The 21,093-nt window shown below is 38.2% G+C and overlaps 1 protein-coding gene across 7 annotated transcripts in view; it reads left to right on the top strand.

Moving 5' to 3' along the window:
* The window catches only part of LYST (lysosomal trafficking regulator), a 165,402-nt gene that overhangs the window by 88,441 nt on the left and 55,868 nt on the right, over positions 1-21,093 (top strand). For 4 of the 7 annotated variants that reach the window (XM_060406737.1, XM_042241066.1, XM_042241067.1 and 1 more), the window contains 9 exons: positions 657-834; positions 2,544-2,713; positions 4,066-4,296; positions 6,444-6,610; positions 7,291-7,443; positions 10,000-10,161; positions 11,074-11,265; positions 12,953-13,131; positions 16,708-16,914. In XM_060406737.1, coding sequence (XP_060262720.1) covers positions 657-834; positions 2,544-2,713; positions 4,066-4,296; positions 6,444-6,610; positions 7,291-7,443; positions 10,000-10,161; positions 11,074-11,265; positions 12,953-13,131; positions 16,708-16,914 — 1,639 coding nt within the window. The remainder of the gene's footprint in view (positions 1-656; positions 835-2,543; positions 2,714-4,065; positions 4,297-6,443; positions 6,611-7,290; positions 7,444-9,999; positions 10,162-11,073; positions 11,266-12,952; positions 13,132-16,707; positions 16,915-21,093) is intronic. The other 3 variants (XM_060406738.1, XM_060406739.1, XM_027962326.2) reach the window with 1 other exon arrangement.

Raw genomic sequence — 21,093 nt, 5'->3', positions numbered from 1 at the left:
TTCTTTGAAGAATTTCTGTACTTGTAGAAATCTCTTTATTCTGTGATCTCTTTATTCTGTAACATAGTACAACGTGTATGTTAACAACAAGCAAAGATGCCTTTCTCCTTACTTTAATACTAGGTGATCATTCCATATTTAACTAAAGGCTAAACCATAAATAGTTCTTGAAGAAAAGATTATCTTATGGTTAATTTAATTCCATATGATTATTAGAGAAAAACTCTTCAGTTTAGGAAGACTATACGGTTTGTTATTGTTGCCCAAATCAGCACCATCAGTGAGACTTTCCACAGTGATGGGAGTGGTCACCGGTGCTGTCCACTGCAGAAGACACATGCTCACGCAAAGTGTGGCCAGTGCAGTCGAGCAACTGAATGTTTAAATAGTTTAAACAGCACAAGTGGCACTTGGAAATCACAGACGTAGAGCAGACTAGTGTTTAGTAGACTATATATCTAAAAACTACTGGTGATTAAAAAGTGATGGCAAATCTGTTAATCACAGTTAAATCAGGAAACAGTTTTAAACCTTATGAACTTACGTTTCACATGTGAAAATTATTACTACTCATCACTGTTCTTGAGGTAGTCATGATGCACCACTGTTTTTCCCCTGATATTGTGTTTATGACCCTTTGTGGGTCTCTGTTTTAGTGTAACCGAAGACTGCTTGGTACCTATATGCTGTGGGTTGTATGAACTCTTAAGTGGAGTTCTTCTCATCCTGCCTGATGTTATGCTGGAAGATGTGATGGACAGGCTCATTCAAGCAGATACACTTTTAGTCCTCGTCAACCACCCATCACCTGCTGTACAACAAGAAGTTATTAAAGTAAGGGCAAATACTAAATATGTTGCTTTAATTTAGAAGAATAAATATATGTGTACTTTAAAGTTTGAATACATGTATTCAAATAGACCTGAAATCTTATTTGATTCTTAAGCATCATGAGCTGATATAATTTATTACTGCTTATCCCAATTTTTATATGTATTATCATCCAATGTTAAGCCTTCCTCCATATATGGCTTTGTATCAGTGTGTTTTTTAAATCTACTACTTAAACAAGGAACACATAGATCATTGAAGGTCTCTCCTGAGTATATTATCATCAAATGTTAGACACTTAACTTCAGGTTTAAGCTCAGATGTCACCTTCTCAGAGAGACTTTCCCTAATCATCTTCTGTCTAGCCCTACTCCTCATTTGTTTTATAATAGCATCCTAGTTATATCTTATAATTACCTTTTTAATTTGTTTATATACTTTTTATTACTCTCCCACTCTGAAATATAAGCTCCATGAGGGTAGGCATCTTGTGTTTGATATATAAAAGGTCCTAAGTACATTATTGAGTGAATAAAGGTTTGATATGAATGGTTCCCATTGGGAAACAACCCTTTAAAATGGTCTTCAAAGAATCCCACTGTTTTAATTTGATGTGGGACATTGTGTAAGCAGTCTCAGTTCAACCCAGTATTTACATAGCTTCCATCTCATGTGTAAAACACTGGGCTAGTTGCTCTGTGGGATATAAAAGGGAATAAGCCCCTGCATTCAAGAGTTTATAGACCAGTGTGGGAGAGAGACATATACACAACTAAGTAAATGTACGACTTCTGTGATGGATGCTTCAGTGGTAGTCTTAATAAAGAAGAATGGGAGCGCAGGAAAAACAAATAATTCTGATGGGTGAACAAGGGCAGGATTCATGCAAAAGATGTATTTTGTATTATGCTGTAAACTTAGAAAGATTTTTAAGTAGGGCAGTAAAGAGATGTGTGTTTTAGGAAAGAATAGTCTTATCACCACTGTGAGGGAGTGATCGCAGGGGAAAGAGGTGGGAGCACTGTGTTCGCAGGCTCGCATTGTGATCAAGGGGAGAGATGATGAGTCCCTGATCTGGGGAGGCGGGAAGCCAGAGGACTGACAGACGAGAGACGTTCCCTGGAATAGAGGAGAGAGACTCTGCTAATCACACGTGGGAGGTCAGGGTGAGAGAAGCCCAAAGTGAGGTCAGCCTTAGAGTCTAGCAGGATGGTGCTTCTGTGCTCCAAGACCAGAACCGTGAAAGAAGTGAGTTTGGAAGGAAAGATAATTACTTTGATTATACATATGTTACATTTAAGATGCTGGGAAAGAGTAAAACCTTAGGCCTATGCTTAGAATAAATTAAATGTCAGAAGGTCTAGAAAAATAGAGGTTTAGGATATATATTTTTGTTCTTTGAGAGAAAGCATTGTACAGTGTTGACTAATCTTTCTTTTTTCAGAATTAGGCACAAATGTTCTACTTATATTCAACTAAGGCTACCCAAGACCTCCAAGACAGAGAGCATCATTAGCATTCTGTAGTAGTCAGAGAGAAAGCTTTAGGTTTGTTTGTTTTGCTGAAGAGGTGGCCCTTTTTTTTGAACTTTGTATGTTCTATACACGTGAAGTTAAACAACTTACAACTACAGGTATAGTACACTGTGTGATTTGTAGTGTTATATAAAATTTTAATATATTATCTTAATTGTCTTAATTTTTTTTCCTTAGCTATTAGATGCATATTTTAATAGAGCATCCAAGGAACAAAAAGATAAATTTCTGAAGAATCGTGGGTTTTCTTTACTAGCCAACCAGTTGTATCTTCATCGGGGAACTCAGGAATTATTAGAATGCTTCATTGAAATGTTCTTTGGCCGACGTATTGGCCTTGATGAAGAGTAAGTGGGTTCTTCCCTTCACCAGAATTGGGGATCTTTTGTCTTAAATGTAAAATTTATTAAACTGACTCTTAAAATTATTCCATCACTTTTAGAAAAAATCTGCTAGATGTCATTTTCCAGGTGAACCAATTTTTTATTTTCCATGTGGTATTCTTTTTATAACTTCTTCCTTTGCATTTCATTCACTAGCTAGGCACTGAAAAGAAAGAAATGCTGCATCAAATAAAAGAAAGTGATATTTAAGTTTTGGCATACAGTGCTAACCTGAGAAGAAGGTGGCCCCCATGGTCGCAGCAGCAGATTACATGAGGGATCCATTGACAAGCTCCTAACTCCCCTCAGGGATACTGGTTATCTGAGAGAAGAGTAAACCAGCATACCGACTCTTGAGCTTTGACCCTGGTGTAATGCTCATGGATTAATGAATAAGTGCAAAACTTAAAGAACATTTTTCTCCCAAGCCAAAAGTTTGGCAGAAATGTTAAGCTGTTATTTCTGTATCTGATAAAATAGAGAGAAATGTGTTTTTATTAAGTGTCTGTACTTGTTTGCAAGTAGGCCAGTTCAAACATCAAGGAATTGACCTACTAATTGTAGCATTAACAATATTGCTTTTCATTTGCATAAGCTTTTGGCTTTTTCAAAGCAATTCTGCATCATCTCATTTGATTCTCCCAAGAGCCTTGAGAAGAAAGTAGAGCAGATATCATCACACACATTTGACAGATAAGGAAAATGAGGTGTAAAACACGTCAATAACTTCCCTCCATCAGTTCAGTTTAGTTCAGTCGCTCAGTCGTGTCTGACTCTTTGCGACCCCATGAACCGCAGCACGCCAGGCCTCCCTGTCCATCACCAACTCCTGGAGTTCACCCAAACCCATGTCCGTTGTGTCAGTGATGCAGTCTAACCATCCCATCCTCTGTCGTCCCCTTCTCCTCCTGCCCTCAGTCTTTCCCAACATCAGGCTCTTTTGAAATGAGTCAGCTCTTCACATCAGGTGGCCAAAGTATTGGAGTTTCAGCTTCAACATCAGTCCTACCAATGAACACCCAGGACCGATCTCCGTTAGAATGAACTGGTTGGATCTCCTTGCAGTCCAAGGGACTCTCAAGAGTCTTCTCCAGCACCACAGTTCAAAAGCATCAATTCTTCGGTGCTCAGCTTTCTTTATAGTCCAACTCTCACATCCATACATGACCACTGGAAAAATCATAACCTCCATCACAGAGGCAAATAGTATACAGGAACTCAAAATCAGATCAACAAAATGGCCAATTTTGCAATCATTTTTTCCTTATTTCATGGTTAGTTGCTTCTAACATGCTCTTGTGTATTATTTATTATAGATTTGATCTGGAAGATGTGAAAAACATGGGACTTTTCCAGAAGTGGTCTGTCATTCCTATACTGGGACTAATAGAGACCTCCTTATATGACAATGTGCTCTTGCATAATGCTCTCTTACTTCTTCTCCAAATATTAAATTCTTGTTCTAAGGTAGCAGATCTGTTGTTGGATAATGGTCTACTCTACGTGTTATGTAACACAGTAGCAACGCTGAATGGATTAGAAAAGATGTAAGTTTAAATCATTTTTAAAACTACCTCTGATTAACAACTTTGGAAAGGAAAAAACTTTACTAGCAGGTTACTTTAAAGCATCTGATATTCCATAATATTTTCAAAGAATTTCTTTCCTTCAGATCTGATTAGATTAGATTTGAGAGGGTATATTTTCAATAAAGTTTGTTTCTTTTGTTTAAAAAAGATATTTATATGACCTACATTTAGGTATTTAGAACCTGAAAACAAGGAACAAATTTGTGTGTGTGCCCAGTCACTTCAGTCATGTCTGACTCTGTGACCTGTCTGTCCATGGGATTTCCCAGGCAAGAATACTGGAGTGGGTTGCCATTTCCTTCTCTGAGGAATCTTCCTGACCCAGGGATCGAACCTGTAACTCCTGCATTGTAGTCAGATTCTTACCACGTGAGCCACCTGGGAAGCCCCTGAACAAATTTACCTGTCCTCAGATATATTTACTTCCACTATGGTCTTACAGAAAGTGTTATCCCCCTCTGGAATAGGAAATTTGAGAATTTGAGAGATATAATAACTTGTTGCGGATCATATAGCTAGTAAATAGAGAACTTGAGGCTGAATCTTCTCACTTCAAAAGTCTCTGCCTTACAGTCAGCATACTCTCCCACTTTTCCTACTACTGTTTTCTTCCAGTATGGTATGTTAACTACCAATTTCTTTTTTTTTAAATTTATTTATTTTTAATTGGAAAATAATTGCTTTACAGTGTTGTGTTGGTTTCTGTCATATATCAACTGAATCAGCCAGAAGTATACATATGTCCCCTCAGTCAGAAGTACATTGGCAAATGGTTGCCCACCAGATTGATTAATAATTTAGAAAAATATGTTAGGAGGTTGTATTTTTATTTGGGTTTTGTGCCTTTGGTGTCCTCATTTAGGATATACAGAATAACATTTTTATTAGCATAATATTAATGTTACAAATCTTCAGAAGAACCATCTTACTGCATGTTAAAGCATTAAATATTAATATACTTTCACAGAGAAGGCAGAGCTTATCCTCGGTGATTCTCTAGGCCCAGGAGACTCACTAGGCCAGGGAGACCCTCTTGGTACAAGAGAGGATTCATAGTCAGCTTAGTTCAGTTTTCACTGGGCACCTGTCTTATTTAGGATCTGTGTCTTGGGCAGATCAGAAATACAGTGTATTTCCTCAAAACATCTAGTCTTGATTACAGTACAGTACATGAAATTGGTAGAACTTGGAAAGAGTACCAGCAGGCTCCTTCTAACAGCTCTTTGTTACTGCTGTTGTTTTAAATAAATTGTGCTTACAGAATGTCCCTACATGCTACTCTATTGATTGGCCTCAAAAGTTATCATTTCTAACTCTTGCTTGATTTTGAAAAGGTGGAGTGGGAAGCTTAATATCACACACTGAGGTGGATGATCAAGGTTAAAAATTGAGGGACAGAAGTAACTAATTCATATTTATTAGGTACTTATAAGTGATTAGTGTGGGCTTCCTCAGTGGCTCAGTGGTAAAGAATCTGCCTGCAGTGCAGGAGACGTAGGAGACATAGGTTCAATCCCTGAGTCAGGAAGATGCCCTGGAGGAGGGCATGGCAATCCCCTCCAGTATCCTTGCTTGGAGAATTCCATGGGCAGAGGAGCCTGGCGGGCTGTAGTTCATAGGGTAGCAAAGAGTCGGACACGACTGAAGCAACTGAGCACACGTGCAGGTGACTAATATATGTTCAAATCTTTGTCTCTTTTAACCCATAAAATGGCCATACTTTGTGTAAGTGGGATTCAGAGAGGTCAATTAGTTTATTCAGAGTCACCATCTTTGAGGAGCCTCAGAATATACCTCTTCATCCCCATAGAACCTCTGGTGGCTGGGAACCTAGTGGTGCATGCCCACAGTGTCTTGTGTTAGTCTCTGTTGTTACACTTACACCATTTCCTGGTTATAGTTATCTGTTCACTTGCCTGGTCCTCTGCAAGCTGAGTTTTGATAGGAGTCAAAGTCTGTCTTTTTATCTGTCCCTAGCCTGTAGTTCATATGACCTGCCATAGAGTGAGCATGGATACATATCAAATGAATGCATGAATGAGTGCATGCTAACAGAACAGGAGTTTAAACCAATTCTTTTTGCCTTATTTATTCTTTTTCTTTAGCATTCCTTTGAATGAATACAGATTACTTGCTTGTGATATACAGCAACTTTTCATAGCAGTTACAATTCATGCTTGCAGTTCCTCAGGCTCACAGTATTTTAGAGTTATTGAAGATCTTATTGTACTGCTTGGATATCTTCAAAATAGCAAAAACAGGAGGACCCAAAGTAAGATTTAATTTTTATGGATTGGGGGGAGCAGTTGTATAATAGCCAAAACTGTTATCAGAACCTCATCTCTTTCTCTGGCTTCTATAGAGAGAGAGGGTTAGAGGAGAGGAAACTGTTCTACTAAATGTTCACCCTTAACTTTGTTCACTGGCTTTAAAAAGAAGCCTTTTGAAGTGGCAAAAATTACAAGTGACACCCTGATGTAATTAGTAGCTGGCAACATATCATTAAAAGAAACTGCTGGTTTTTCTTGCCAAGTAGAATTAAAAGGCTTATGTTGACTAATAATACCCTTTAATTTTCTTTGGTGGCAAATATGAAAGTGAATATGGGGCAGAAGAATGTGAGAATTTCACATTTTAAACTTTTGGTTAAACTTTAGCCTTCTATATTAAAAAGCCTAGCCTTTTAAGACAATTACATGAAATGAAATACATTTGTGAGCTAGTATTTTTCCATTGAATTTTTTATAGTGATCCTTTGGAAATTTGCTTTAAGGTTGCTTTTAAAGACAGTTATAAAATATTTACTACCATCAAGAACCCATGATCAAAATTTTGAAATTTACGTCTAATAAAACATCATTGACACTTTTGATATTGCATTAGTATTAATATAAAAGTCAACTCAATTACAATCACATAGCTTGAAAACATTCTAGTATCTTCTGTTTTTAGATATGGCTGTTGCTCTACAGTTTAGAGTTCTCCAGGCTGCTATGGAATTTATAAGGACCACTGCAAATCATGACTCTGAGAACCTTACAGATTCACTTCAGTCGCCTTCTGCTCCCCATCATACAATGTTTCAAAAGCGAAAGAGCATTGCTGGTGAGTATTTAAATAATATTTTACTAATTATACATAGAAGGTAGTTTGACTCTCCTATATTCTTATATCACTCGCATTTTAAAACATTGCTTTGTTTCAGAAGTTAAACTGTAGTGTTTGAGAAGGTTTTCCTCCAAGAGGAAATTATTCTCTAGCTTTCTCTTCAGTGCTGTTCTCATTCAGTTATCCCTTGAGCTCCTACCATGTGCCAAGCACTGTGTTAAATGTTAAAGATGCAAGGATTAAGAAAGACTCAGATCCTACCTTTCTACCATAAAATGGTGGAGAAATACAGAGGATAGAAATAAGAGACCATACAGAGCAGGGCAACCTGATTTACATGTAGGGTTAGGGAAGTCTCTGAGGAATTAAGATTTCAATACAAGGGATGAGAAAGGAATTAGAGAAGTCAGTGAGTGTTACAGGCAGAATGAACAGCTGATGTGCAGGTGCCGAGGTAGCAAAAAGCTAAGTTTGTTCAGAGAACTGAAAGACAGCAGTGTAGCTGGAGTGTAGTCCTTGATGAGATAGTTCCACCAGGTGAGATGCTACAGGATGGTGTGGACCAGTTCTCATGGCCCATGATAGGAGTTTTTATTTTTATCCTAACGTTCAGTTCAGTTCAGTCGCTCAGTAGTATCTGACTCTTTGCGACCCCATGAACCAACCGCAGCGCGCCAGGCCTCCCTGTCCATTGTTTCGGTGATGCCATCCAACCATCTCATCCTCTGTTGCCCCCTTTTCCTCCTGCCCTCAATCTTTCCCAGCATCAGGCTCTTTTCAAATGAGTCAGTACTCCACATCAGGTGGCCAAAGTATTGGAGTTGCAGCTTGAACATCAGTCCCTCCAGTACACACCCAGGACTGATCTCCTTTAGTATGGACTGGTTGGATCTCCTTGCAGTCCAAGGGATTCTCAAGAGTCTTATCCAACACCACAGTTGAAAAGCATCACTTCTTTGGTGCTCAACTTTCTTCACAGTCCAACTCTCACATCTATACATGACTACTAGAAAAACCATAGCCTTGACTAGATGGACCTTGGTTGGCAAAGTAATGTCTCTGCTTTTTAATGTGCTGTCTAGGTTGGTCATAACTTTCCTTCCAAGGAATAAGCGTCTTTTAATTTCATGGCTGCATGATGGCATTTGCAGTGATTTTGGAGCCCCAAAAAATAAAGTCAGCCATTGTTTCCACCCTTTCCCCATCTATTTGCCATGAAGTGATGGGACCAGATGCCATGATCTTAGTTTTCTGAATGTTGAGCTTTAAGCCAACTTTTTCACTCTCCTCTTTCACTTTCATCAAGAGGCTCTTTAATTCCTCTTCACTTTCTGCCGTAAGGGTGGTGTCATCTGCATATCTGAGGTTATTGATATTTCTCCCGGCAATCTTGATTCTAGCATATGCTTCCTCCGACCCAGCATTTCTCATGATGTACTCTGCATAGAAGTTAAATAAGCAAGGGGACAGTATACAGCCTTGACATACTCCTTTTCCTATTTGGAACCAGTCTGTTGTTCCATGTCCAGTTCTAACTGTTGCTTCCTGACCTGCATACAGGTTTCTTAAGAGGCAGGTCAGGTGGTCTGGTATTCCCATCTCTTTCAGAATTTTCCACAGTTTCTTGTGATCCACACAGTCAAAGGCTTTGGCATAGTCAAGAAAGCAGAAATAGATGTTTTTCTGGAACTCTCTTGCTTTTTCCATGATCCAGCAGATGTTGGCAATTTGATCTCTGATTCCTCTGCCTTTTCTAACATCAGCTTGAACATCTGGAAATGCACAGTTCACATATTGCTGAAACCTGGCTTGGAGAATTTTAAGCATTACTTTACTAGCATGTGAGATGAGTGCAGTTGTGCAGTAGTTTGAGCATTCTTTCTCATTACCTTTCTTAGGGCCTGGAATGAAAACTGACCTTTTCCAGTCCTGTGGCCACTGCTGAGTTTTCCAAATTTGCTGGCATATTGAGTGCAGCACTTTCACAGCATCATCTTTCATAGCTCAACTGGTATTCCATCACCTCCACTAGCTTGTTCGTAGTGATGCTTCCTAAGGCCCACTTGACTTCACATTCCAGCCACATATATAAGGCTTATAGTATCCTAAAACTTTTTAACTTGATAAAAGACCTTGAAAGTCATCCAGTCCAACTTCCTCGTGTCACAGATCCACCAAGGCCTAGAATTAGAAACTGCTGGATGGCGGCCCCACACCCATCTCTGTGTGTCCTTTCACACCCACTTCTTCCAGGTCTGCTGTATCAGAGATTAGGATGACTTGCTTAAACCAACATAATCTGATAATATTATCCTTGAATATATCCCGGATATGGATTTTTCTTTATATTTGCTCCATTTTTGTCTCAAAGGTGATTCTATACACCAAGCTGTATTAACTGATAAAAATACTGATTACCTAAAATACTGGACAATCTAAAATGCTAGTAAAATATTTCAGTATCTTGCAGGATGAGTCATTAAATCCTATTGTAAGTAATGTTTATAGAGGCTATTTGTGGACTTTGATATATGCTTTCATAATTTAAAAAAGGTTCAATTCCAATGAAGGATTCCATTATTCCTCACCTACCAAGACGTCATTTTGGTTCCTATGGTCATCTTCCAATGCCCTTCTCCTGCAGTCCACTAAATCAAGACTCAGTTACCTCCTTTTCTCCTGGATCCACTCCCTGTGGGGTGCCTCTTGGAGCAGGTGCAGTAATGGTGCAGGAAGCCACTCCTGCCTCTTCAGCCTGAGGAAACCTTTCTCAGGAAATGCTTTTTGTAGGCCTGAATCACATGTGATGCATGTTTCAAATCATTTTAATAATAAATTACTGAAATTACACTCTCCTTTCTGAGCTCTTCACTGTATTTGACTGATTTCTACTATGTCACTATATACACGTCTTAAAAATAATTTATAAAATTCAGCAATGTTACTGCTGCTGCTAAGTCACTTCAGTCACGTCTGACTCTGTGCGGCCCCATAGACGGCAGCCCACCAGGCTCCCCGTCCTTGGGATTCTCCAGGCAAGAACACTGGAGTGGGTTGCTATTTCCTTCTCCAATGCAAGAAAGTGAAAAGTGAAAGTGAAGTCGCTCAGTCATGTCCGACTCTTTGAGACCGCATGGACTGCAGCCCACCAGGCTCCTCCGTCCATGGGATCTTCCAGGCAAGAGTACTGGAGTGGGTTGGCATTTCAGCAATGTTAATTACCCAAAAATAGTAATGTTCTTGCTAAAACATGATATGCTTTAAAAAAATCTATTGATTATTTTGGAATACAAAGAAGTGAAACGGTATTTGAAAATGTTTGAATATATACACCCTTCTGATTGAGTTTTTCAGAGGACTAAAATTTTTCCAAAGGATATCCGTCCTACTAAGCTATGTCACAAGCTATAGCATTGTTATTTAGGGCTTTGAAACCAGAGTGTACTGTTGCACTTCTTCAGAGAGGGAAAAATCACTTTCTCTTAATCACTCTCTTTCCTTGTATAAATTACCTTTGAATTAAATAAAGTTCTTTTCATTGTCTGATGATCAAAAAGTTATAGCAGAAATGATTTCTTTGATCCTTGTTAACTCCAGCGCTTGATGTTTTAATTTATATACTTAAAGGTCCTCGAAAATTTCTCCTTGCTCAAACTGACTCTCTTCTGATGAAAATGCGTTCAGTAGCAAGTGATGAACTTCATGTGATGATGCAACGGAGAATGAGCCAAGAGAGCCCTGTCCAGGCGACTGAAACAGAGCTTGCACAGAGGTTGCAGAGGCTCACCGTTTTTGCAGTTAACAGGATTGTTTATCAAGGTAGGACTAGAGAATAAATGTGTTCTTGCTCAGATATTGAAATGAGCATAATTTAAGAGAGGGGCTTCCCTGGTGGCTCAGACGGTAAAGAGAACTGACTAAATTTCAGATTTTTTAAGAGCATTAAAAAATTTTTAGTATCCATACTAGTAAAAGAATTTATTTGGACCCAGTATCCTTGAATAAAATTCTACTTTTTTAGTATGTTAAATGCTGGCCTGGACTGACCATTGAAATTTAAAATAGTATAGCACCTCCAATATATTTTTTAAACTTTCCTTTGAAATAGTCATAGATTCACATGCAATTGTTAGGAAATACTACAGAGCGATCCTGTGTGCCCTTTACCCAGTTCCCCCCGCCATGGATCTTGTAAAACTGTAGTTCAGTATCAATACCCAGATATTGACATCACTACACTCAAGACAAAGAACACTTCCATCACTATAAGAATAAGAGTATGTTGCCTTTTAGAGCCACATCCACTTTTCTCCCACATCCACCCCTTCGTTAATCACTGGCAACTATCAATCTGTTCTCCATTTCTGTATTTTCATCATTTCAAGAATGTTAAATAAATGGAATCATACAGCATATAACTGTACAGTATGTGTAAAATTGACTTTCTTCACTCAGCATAATTCTCTGCAGAGTCATCCTGGATGTTACATGTAATGTTACATGTTACAAATAATCTGTTCCCTTTTTGTTTTTGGTAAGTAATATTCCATAGTATGGATGTACAGTTTAATCATTTACCTGTTGAAAGATGATCTGGGTACTTTCTAGTTTGGGGCTATTACAAACAGAGCTAGCTGCTGTAAAGATGTGTGTGAAAGTTTTTGTGTGAACTCAGGTCTTTGCTTTTCTGGGATAAATATCCAAGAGTGCAATTTCTAGGTGGTATGATAGTTGTGTGTTTTGTTCTTGCTAAGGAACTGCCAGACTTTTCTAGAGTGGCAGTATAATTTTATATTCCTACCAGCAATGTATGAGTGATCCAGTTTTCTGCATGTCTTCACCAGCATTAGAAGTTTCACTGTTTTCAGTTTTAGCCCTTCTGATACATAATGTTGGGCTATAACTTTGTGGTTTCAAGGTGCACTTCTACAGGAGCTAATGATTTATATGTTTATGTATGAACTTTAATGCCTATAACAAACACTAAAAAGGCTATGCAAATAAATATACTCAAAAACAATACAAATAAGCCAAAATTCTAAAAAATTTCAAGTGACACCCATTTTTTTTTTAACTTTTCTAATTTATATTTGGGACAACCAGCCTCTAGAGTAAACTGAAACTGAACTGTTATCACATGGACAGCATTTAATGGGATAGCATGTCTGGTTAAACAGGTCTTCACATCTATCTAATGTAAAAATCACATGGTCTATTGTACAAGAATCTTCATGACTTTAATAATTTTGTAGTTTAATTCATCTTCATTAGTAAAATTAAGCTTTAATATAGGATTATATGACTCATGTATGGCTTAAATTTCTGCATTGTTTTAGGTGAATTCACTTTCTTTAGTATATTGTATTTTTTACATCAAAAGCAGCTATTAGACATTTATATTGTGACAACTGAATTAGTAATTACATAGAATATTTTTGCCACTATCATTTGTAATGGCTAAGTATTAGTGATTTGACTAATTTTTTATTCTTCTTTTAATTCAAAGAATTTAATCCAGATATTATTGACATTTTGAGTACTCCAGAAAGTACAACTCAAAGCAGGACCTCAGCTTCCCAGACTGAAATTTCTGAAGAAGATATTCATCATGAACAGCCGCCTATTTTCAACCCATTTCAGAAAGAAATGTTCATGTATCTGGTAGAAGGATTCAAAGTATCTAGTGTGAGTAAATTAGTTACATGGGAAATGTTCATTCACAAAGAAGGAGTGGAGGTTTTATGTGTCTGTATTGAGTTCAGTTCAGTTGCTCAGTCGTGTACAACTCTGAGACCCCATGGACTGCATCACGCCAGGCTTCCCTATCCATCACCAACTCCCGGAGCTTGCTCAGACTCATGTCCGTTGAGTTGGTGATGCCATCCATCTCATCCTCTGTCGTCCCCTTCTCTCTTAGGAGTAGAAGTGTCTGTATTACATGTTTTCAGAATCATATTCTTACACTTTCGCAGACTTTTCTGAAACTCAGACAACTTGAATTTTAATAATGAAGTAAAATGTATTGCTAATTTGCCTTTTTCAGAACTACTCCATGCAGCATTGGTTTTTAAGTCTATAACCTAAAAGCTATTTTCTAATATTATAATTTATTAAATAAAATCAGCATCAGAAAAGAATAGGAATTTGATGATTACTATGAGAGCTTAAACTAATAACCTGTTTTTAAAGAACTTTGTTTATAGCTGCTTACTCTAGAGTTATTATTATGGATAATTATGAAGTGCAGATGTTGGCTTAAACAGGTCTAGTATCTTCAAAATTATGTAGGGAATACTGAGAAGCATCAGGCTCCATTTATCATCAACTCACTTAGGTTTTTGTGGTCATTTATAGTTGAACATAGGGGAAAAATTGGTCAGTACACTCACAGATAGCAAAGGCTAATCTAATTCTAGCAGAACTCAGGATCCTCTATGATCCACCTCCCAGAATGCTGGAAATAAAAGCAAAACTAAACAAATGGGATCTAATTAAAATTAAAAGCTTCTGCACAACAAAGGAAAATATAAGCAAGGTGAAAAGACAGCCTTCTGAATGGGAGAAAATAATAGCAAATGAAGCAACTGACAAACAACTAATCTCAAAAATATACAAGCAACTTCTGCAGCTCAACTCCAGAAAATAAACGACCCAATCAAAAAATGGGCCAAAGAACTAAATAGACATTTCTCCAAAGAAGACATACGGATGGCTAACAAACACATGAAAAGATGCTCAACATCACTCATTATTAGAGAAATGCAAATCAAAACCACAATGAGGTACCACTTCACACCAGTCAGAATGGCTGCGATCCAAAAATCTGCAAGCAATAAATGCTGGCGAGGGTGTGGAGAAAAGGGAACCCTCCTACACTGTTGGTGGGAATGCAAACTAGTACAGCCACTATGGAGAACAGTGTGGAGATTCCTTAAAAATTGCAAATAGAACTACCTTATGACCCAGCAATCCCACTTCTGGGCATACACACCGAGGAAACCAGAATTGAAAGAGACACATGTACCCCAATGTTCATCGCAGCACTGTTTATAATAGCCAGGACATGGAAACAACCTAGATGTCCATCAGCAGATGAATGGATAAGAAAGCTGTGGTACATATACACAATGGAGTATTACTCAGCCGTTAAAAAGAATTCATTTGAATCAGTTCTGATGAGATGGATAAAACTGGAGCCGATTATACAGAGTGAAGTAAGCCAGAAAGAAAAACACCAATACAGTATACTAACACATATATATGGAATTTAGGAAGATGGCAAGGACGACCCTGTATGCAAGACAGGGAAAGAGACACAGATGTGTATAACGGACTTTTGGACTCAGAGGGAGAGGGAGAGGGTGGGATGATTTGGGAGAATGCCATTCTAACATGTATACTATCATGTGAATTGAATCGCCAGTCTATGTCTGACGCAGGATGCAGCATGCTTGGGGCTGGTGCATGGGGATGACCCAGAAAGATGTTATGGGGAGGGAGGTGGGAGGGGGTTCATGTTTGGGAATGCATGTAAGAATTAAAGATTGTAAAATTTAAAAAATAAAAAACTAAAAAAAAAAAAAAAAAATAATTCTAGCAGAACTCATAAATCATGATTCTGCCAGTATAACTAGATTTGGTTGTCTACAGGTTCCACTTAGAACTGAGTCATTCACAAAGAGCCCTTAGGACTAGGAGTAACTGGAGAGCCATTTCCAAAACTCAAAATAAACTAAAATGTGCTGATTCCAATTTTTAAACCAGATAAAGGATATTTGATCAAGATTAGGTTAACCCTTGTGGGACCACCTTCGAAAGCACAGCTTATTTGGTTATTTGTTAAGGGATATTGATGGTCAATTTATATACAATTCTTAATTTGTGACAGTTTTACTCTATATTTCAGTCTTCCCTGGTGTCTCAGTGGTAAAGAATTTGCCTTCCAATACAGGAGGCGAGGGTTCAATCCCTGGGTCAGGAAGATCCTTTGGAGAAGGAAATGGCAACCCACTCTAGCATTCTTGCCTGGAAAATCCCATGGACAGAGAAAGTTAATGGGCTACAGTCTATATATGCATGCTAAGTTGCTTCAGTTATGTCTGACTCTGCGATCTATGGACTGTAGCTCACCAGGCTTCTCTGTCCATGGGATTTTCCAGGCAGGATTACTGGAGTGGGTTTCCATGCCCTTCTCCAAGGGATCTTGCCAAGTCAGGGATCAAACCTGGGTCCCTTACATCTCCTGCACTGGCAGGCAGGTTCTTTACCAGCGTCACCTGGTCCATGGGGTCTTAAAAGAGTCAAACACAACTTAGCAACTAAACAACAACAGCTAAAATATTACTAAAATATTCAATATTTTAGTACTAATTCAAGCCTCTATTATGAATCCTCCTCTTTTATATTGTAAAATCCAGGTAGGCTTATTTACTGTTGTTCTTTGATGGTGGTTTTTTTTTTTGTTTTGTTTTTGCCATTTAAAATTTCTAAACCCTGGGTAGTTTTTTTTTTTTTTTTTTTTTAAGTGTCTGAGGACTTTAGCTTCTTTATCTCTCCTTTTTAAATTATGGTAAAATAAGACTTCCCTGATGGTTCAGACAGTAAAGTGTCCGCCTACAATGCGGGAGACCCGGGTTTGATCCCTGGGTTGGGAAGAGCCTCTGGAGAAGGAAATGGCAACCCACTCCAGTACTCTTGCCTGGAAAATCCCATGAACAGAGGAGCATGGTAGGCTCCTACAGTTCATGGGGTCTTGAAGAGTCGGACACGACCAAGCGATGTCACTCACTCATGCATAACATAAATTTTGCTATTTTAACAATTTTAAATGTACAAATCAGTGATATTAAGTCCATTCACATTGTTGTGCAACCATTACCGCTGTCCATCCCTAGGAGTTTTTCCGTTATCGGAAACTGAAACTCTGTGTTCGTTAAACAGTAACTCCCCATTAGTCTCTCCCCCAGTCCCTGATAAACCACTGTTCTGTTGGTATATATTGCACTTGTTTATCCATTCACCCATCAATGGGTATTTGGATTGTTTCTACCTTTAGGCTGTTTTGAACAATGCCGCTGTAAACATTGATGCGCATCCATCTCTCTTAAAACCCTGTTTATGTGGATGTGTATATCTTCCTAATTTCAACTGTTTGAAAATTCTAGAATAAAACATGTTCCATGATTTTTTTAGGGCTGTGTTAGGGTTATTATATTATTGCTTAAGATATTTGATCCTAATTCATTCCTGTTTTGATTTAAGGCTTCAGGTAAAACCAGTAGTTCCAAACAGCAGTGGGCTAAAATCTTGTGGTCTTGTAAGGAAACCTTCCGAATGCAACTTGGGAGACTGCTCGTGCATATGTTGTCTCCAGCCCACCCTTCACAAGAGAGAAAGCAAATTTTTGAAATAGTTCGTGAACCAAATCATCAGGAAATACTGCGAGACTGTCTTAGCCCATCCCTGCAAGTAAGTACCCCAATACTTCATGAGTAACAGCTATTATAAAACTATACAAATCAAGAACTGAATTTAAACTGTATTTTCATGCCAAATACCATGAATATAGTTTTCTAACTAAACAAATATTTTCTGAGGTCTTTTTTCAGATGCCACTTACCAGAGTCAATTTGTTTAATCTGTTTAATCCCCCTTCCTTTTTCCAGTGTTTAAGTTCTATACCTGAGTTCTTGTAAGATCCTTCATAGTATGTTACTAAATCTTGAAGTGTTTTCTTTAAGAACTGTTTGGAGACTTTTTAAAGCATTATATTATCCATGAAACATCTATACTGAATGGCCCAAGTAACAGTACATATAACATATTTCAAAAATATTTACAATAAGTTAAAATATTTGTTGATCATCTGGAATGGTAAAATCAAAATACTCAAGCTGTTTTGGAATCTATTAATTCCATCACTTAGCAAGCAGTAGATGGAGGATTTAAGTCGTGTAACCATTCTGTTTAGCAGTTTCTTATGAAATTAAATATACTCTTAGCCTGTGATGCTAAAATTCCATTTTTAGATATTTACCTAAGAGAAATTAAAGCATATGTACATAAAAAGACTAGTAGGAGAATATCTATGACAGCCTTTTTACTAATAGCCAAAAACTGGAAATAACCCAAGTATCTGTCAGTGGGAGAATGTGTAACTAAACTGTGGTATATTTATGCATTAGACTGTTGTATAGCAATGCAAATGAACTGACTACCGATGCACCCATCAGTATGGATGAAGCTCAAAATCGTGGTGTCATTGAAAGGGACAGCCAAACACCAAAGAGTAGGCATTTTATCATTCCATTCATATGAAGCCCAAGAAGAGGCAAAATTAAGATACAGTCAAAGAGCTGTTCTTTCGTTGCTTTATTCTCAGCAAAGCTGCCATCCCTCTGAATCCAACCGTGATGTTTCCAGTTCTCTTCTACCAGCTTCACTTCTCCACTTTTCCGTTTCTGTTGGTGGTATCCTTACTGCTTTCAGCTTGAGACATTGCAGCTGTGGTTGACTTTGTTCTCTCTTGAATCTGTTGTATCACCAAGGCCAGTCATTTATTTAGTCCTGTCTATCCCTATATTCTGCCCACCCTCCACCCCCCAGTTTAGGCTTTCACCCCTAATGCTTGGATCACTACAATAGCCTCCTCTCTACCTCAAGACCAGAATATTCGATCTGGTAATTTTTTTAAGATTTATTATCCTTCCTGCTAAATCACTTCAGTTGTGTCTGGCTCTGTGGAATCCAAGGGCTGTAGCCCGCCAGGCTCCTCTGTCTATGGGATTTTTCCAGGCAAGAATACTGGAGTGAGTAGCCATTTCCTTCTCCAGGGGATCTTCCCGACCCAGATTCCACTAGCAAAGCCCTCATGGTTCAGATGGAAGATTTATTATGTCAACATTCAAATAAACTTAAAAGTTGGAAGAAATCAAAAAAGAACCCCACATGACCATAACCTGACTTTAATTTTTCTTTGTAGTACTTTGAAATAAAGTCAGGTATCAGATTATTTTACCTGTAAATACTTCAGTCTAAATCTCTGCTAATAGGACTTAATTTTAACTTATCACTCTCTATGATAGTAACAGTAATTCCTTCTTCTTCTTGTTCAGTCGCTAAGTCGTGTCCAATTCTCTGTGACCCCATGGACTGCGCTACACCAGGCTTCCCTATCCTCCACTATCTCCCAGAGTTTGCTCCAATTCATGTCCATTGAGTTGGTGATGCCATCCAACCATCTCATCATCTGTCGCCCTCTTCTCCTCCTGCCCTCCATCTTTGTAGCATCAGAGTCTTTTCCAGTGAGTTGGCTCACTTACCTATTATCATCTAATACCCAATGTTTAAATATTCCCAATTTTCTTTTAATTTTTTAGATAGTTTTTTGATTCTGGATCCAAACAAGGCCCACACAATATTTGTTTGATGTGTGCTACATTTTTTTAATCCTTGTAATTACTGTCCCCAATCTTTTTTTTTTTAACTGTCATTATTTGTTGATGAAACTGAGTCATTTGTTCTATAGACTCTCCCACATTCTGGATTTATTCAGTTGTATCCTTGTGGTTCTAGATCTAGGGGCTTGACTAGATTCCAATTTTTTTATTTCCTATTTTGTTTTTTAAAAAAATACTTCATTTTCCATTACATCATGGCAACAGGCAGAAAACATCTGGTTGCTCTGCTTTTTTGAGATGGTAGCAGCCTGATTCATCTATTATAAAGTTCACCCTCAGTCCTTAATTATCTTAGTAACCATTAATGATAGTTGCCAAGATCCACGTTTTCATTAGGCGTTTCAAAATAGTGATTTCTCTGTGTTTCTCATTCCACCATCATCTGTTAGCTCTGATTCTTCTATAGGGAAGAATATTCCCTTAGTAGCTGTTTGGCTACCCTAAAATATAGTCTCTGTAGGAAAAGCAAGATAAAGGCTTGTTTCTTTCATCTGTTTGTTTTTAGAACAATAACTTGGTGGCCTAGCAAACTCTAATTTTTGTATTTGTTTTTATATTTGAGATGTTGTCATGAACTCAGGTATTGTTTTATAAATTTTATAAGTAGTTTCAAATCTTTGCAGTTATTTTTCTCTTTCAGGTTCAAATGAACACGTCTGTAGATTCAAGTTGTTGTATGCTTTTAACATGGCCTCTTTAATTTTAACAAGTTAATACGATTAGCTTGAGGCTTCCCAGGTGGCGCCATAGTAGAGTCCACCTGCCAGTGCAAGTGATGCAGGAGGTGCAGGCTTGGTCCCCTAGAGTAGGAGGTGGCACCCACTGCAGCATTCCTGTCTGGAAAATTCCTTGGACAGAGGAGCTTGGCGGGCTGCAGTACATGGGGTCTCAAAGAGTCGGACACGACTGAGCGACTGAACACAGCACAGCTTTATTAACTTCCTTCCATTCTGGAGCAAAGAATGTCCCAGGCTCGTCTTGTATATTTCCTTCCCTAGACCTGCAACCAAACTTTTTCCCCAAGAGGCCCGTTTCCTTTTAATGAGATAATAGTATTTAGAAACTACAAATCTAAGGACTAGGTATGTTAATTTCTATTGCATTGTCATTTCTTCTCAGCGTTTTTAGTGGGCAAAGCTAATAAACGTGTGAAAGTGTTAGTTGCTCAGTCGTGTCCAACTCATTGCAACCCCATGGACTGTAGCCTGCCAGGCTCTTCTGTCCATGGGGTTTTCCAGGCAAGAATACTAAAGTGGATTGCCATTCCCTTCTCCAGGGCATCATCGCAACCCGGGGATCAAACCCAGATCTCTCACATTGCAGGTAGATTCTTTACCATCTGAGCCATCTGTAAAATGTCAACCTGGTTTCAAAATCAAAATTGTGAAATACAGCACAGTTGAAGAGTTTCTAGTTTTTAATCTCTGTAGCCTTCCCTCATTCTTTTCCTTTCCCTGTAGCTTACCATCCTTATTTGGTTTTTATTTGTTTTGGAGATATAAGCAAATTTGTGACACACACACACACGTGGGCATGCGTGTGTGTTCTCTGTCTCACTTCTTTATATGAAAAAAGGTAATGAACCATACACATCCTTCTCACTCTACTTTCTTCAGCTAACAATATATCCTGCAATGGTTCCGCAGCAGTGTAGAGAGCTCTTCTCATGCCTTTTTTATAACTGCCTACAAGCTCTGTTCCATCTGTAGTCTGCCTGATTTTTAAAGCTCCAAGCTTCCCTTCAATTGAATCTGGTTAATTCTCCAGCCAGTCTGTGGCTCCTCATCTTTTCTCTCATAACATCTTCATATGCCATGTTGTCCTTCTGATAGCTGCTTTTCTCGTGTTGTCTCCACAGCACGCAGCGCCCTCTCTCCTCCCCTGTGTCTGTCTGTATGCCTGTTGTGTCCATTTAGCCATGCACCCACATCACATGGTGCCACCTTCAGAATCTTCATTCCTTCTTTTAGTCTGCTCAGAACTCTTCCTTCTTGAAACTTCATCGAAAATTTTATTTTTACACATTGTATTATTTTCTAAGAATTTGTGTTTAAATTCAATTCCTTAAATCAGTTTCCTGAGAGCAGGAAATAAGATTTCTATGTGTGTGTGTCTCCAAAAACAACTTTTCTAGTCCCAGAAACTACAGTCAATAAATGATTGATCAGAAGATGTTAAAATGAGCTAT

Source organism: Ovis aries, chromosome 25 (genome assembly GCF_016772045.2).
Source record: "Ovis aries strain OAR_USU_Benz2616 breed Rambouillet chromosome 25, ARS-UI_Ramb_v3.0, whole genome shotgun sequence".
Taxonomy (NCBI): Eukaryota; Metazoa; Chordata; class Mammalia; order Artiodactyla; family Bovidae; genus Ovis; species Ovis aries.
Note: the sequence above shows the minus strand (reverse complement) of the source record. Positions and strands in the feature narration are given on the sequence as shown.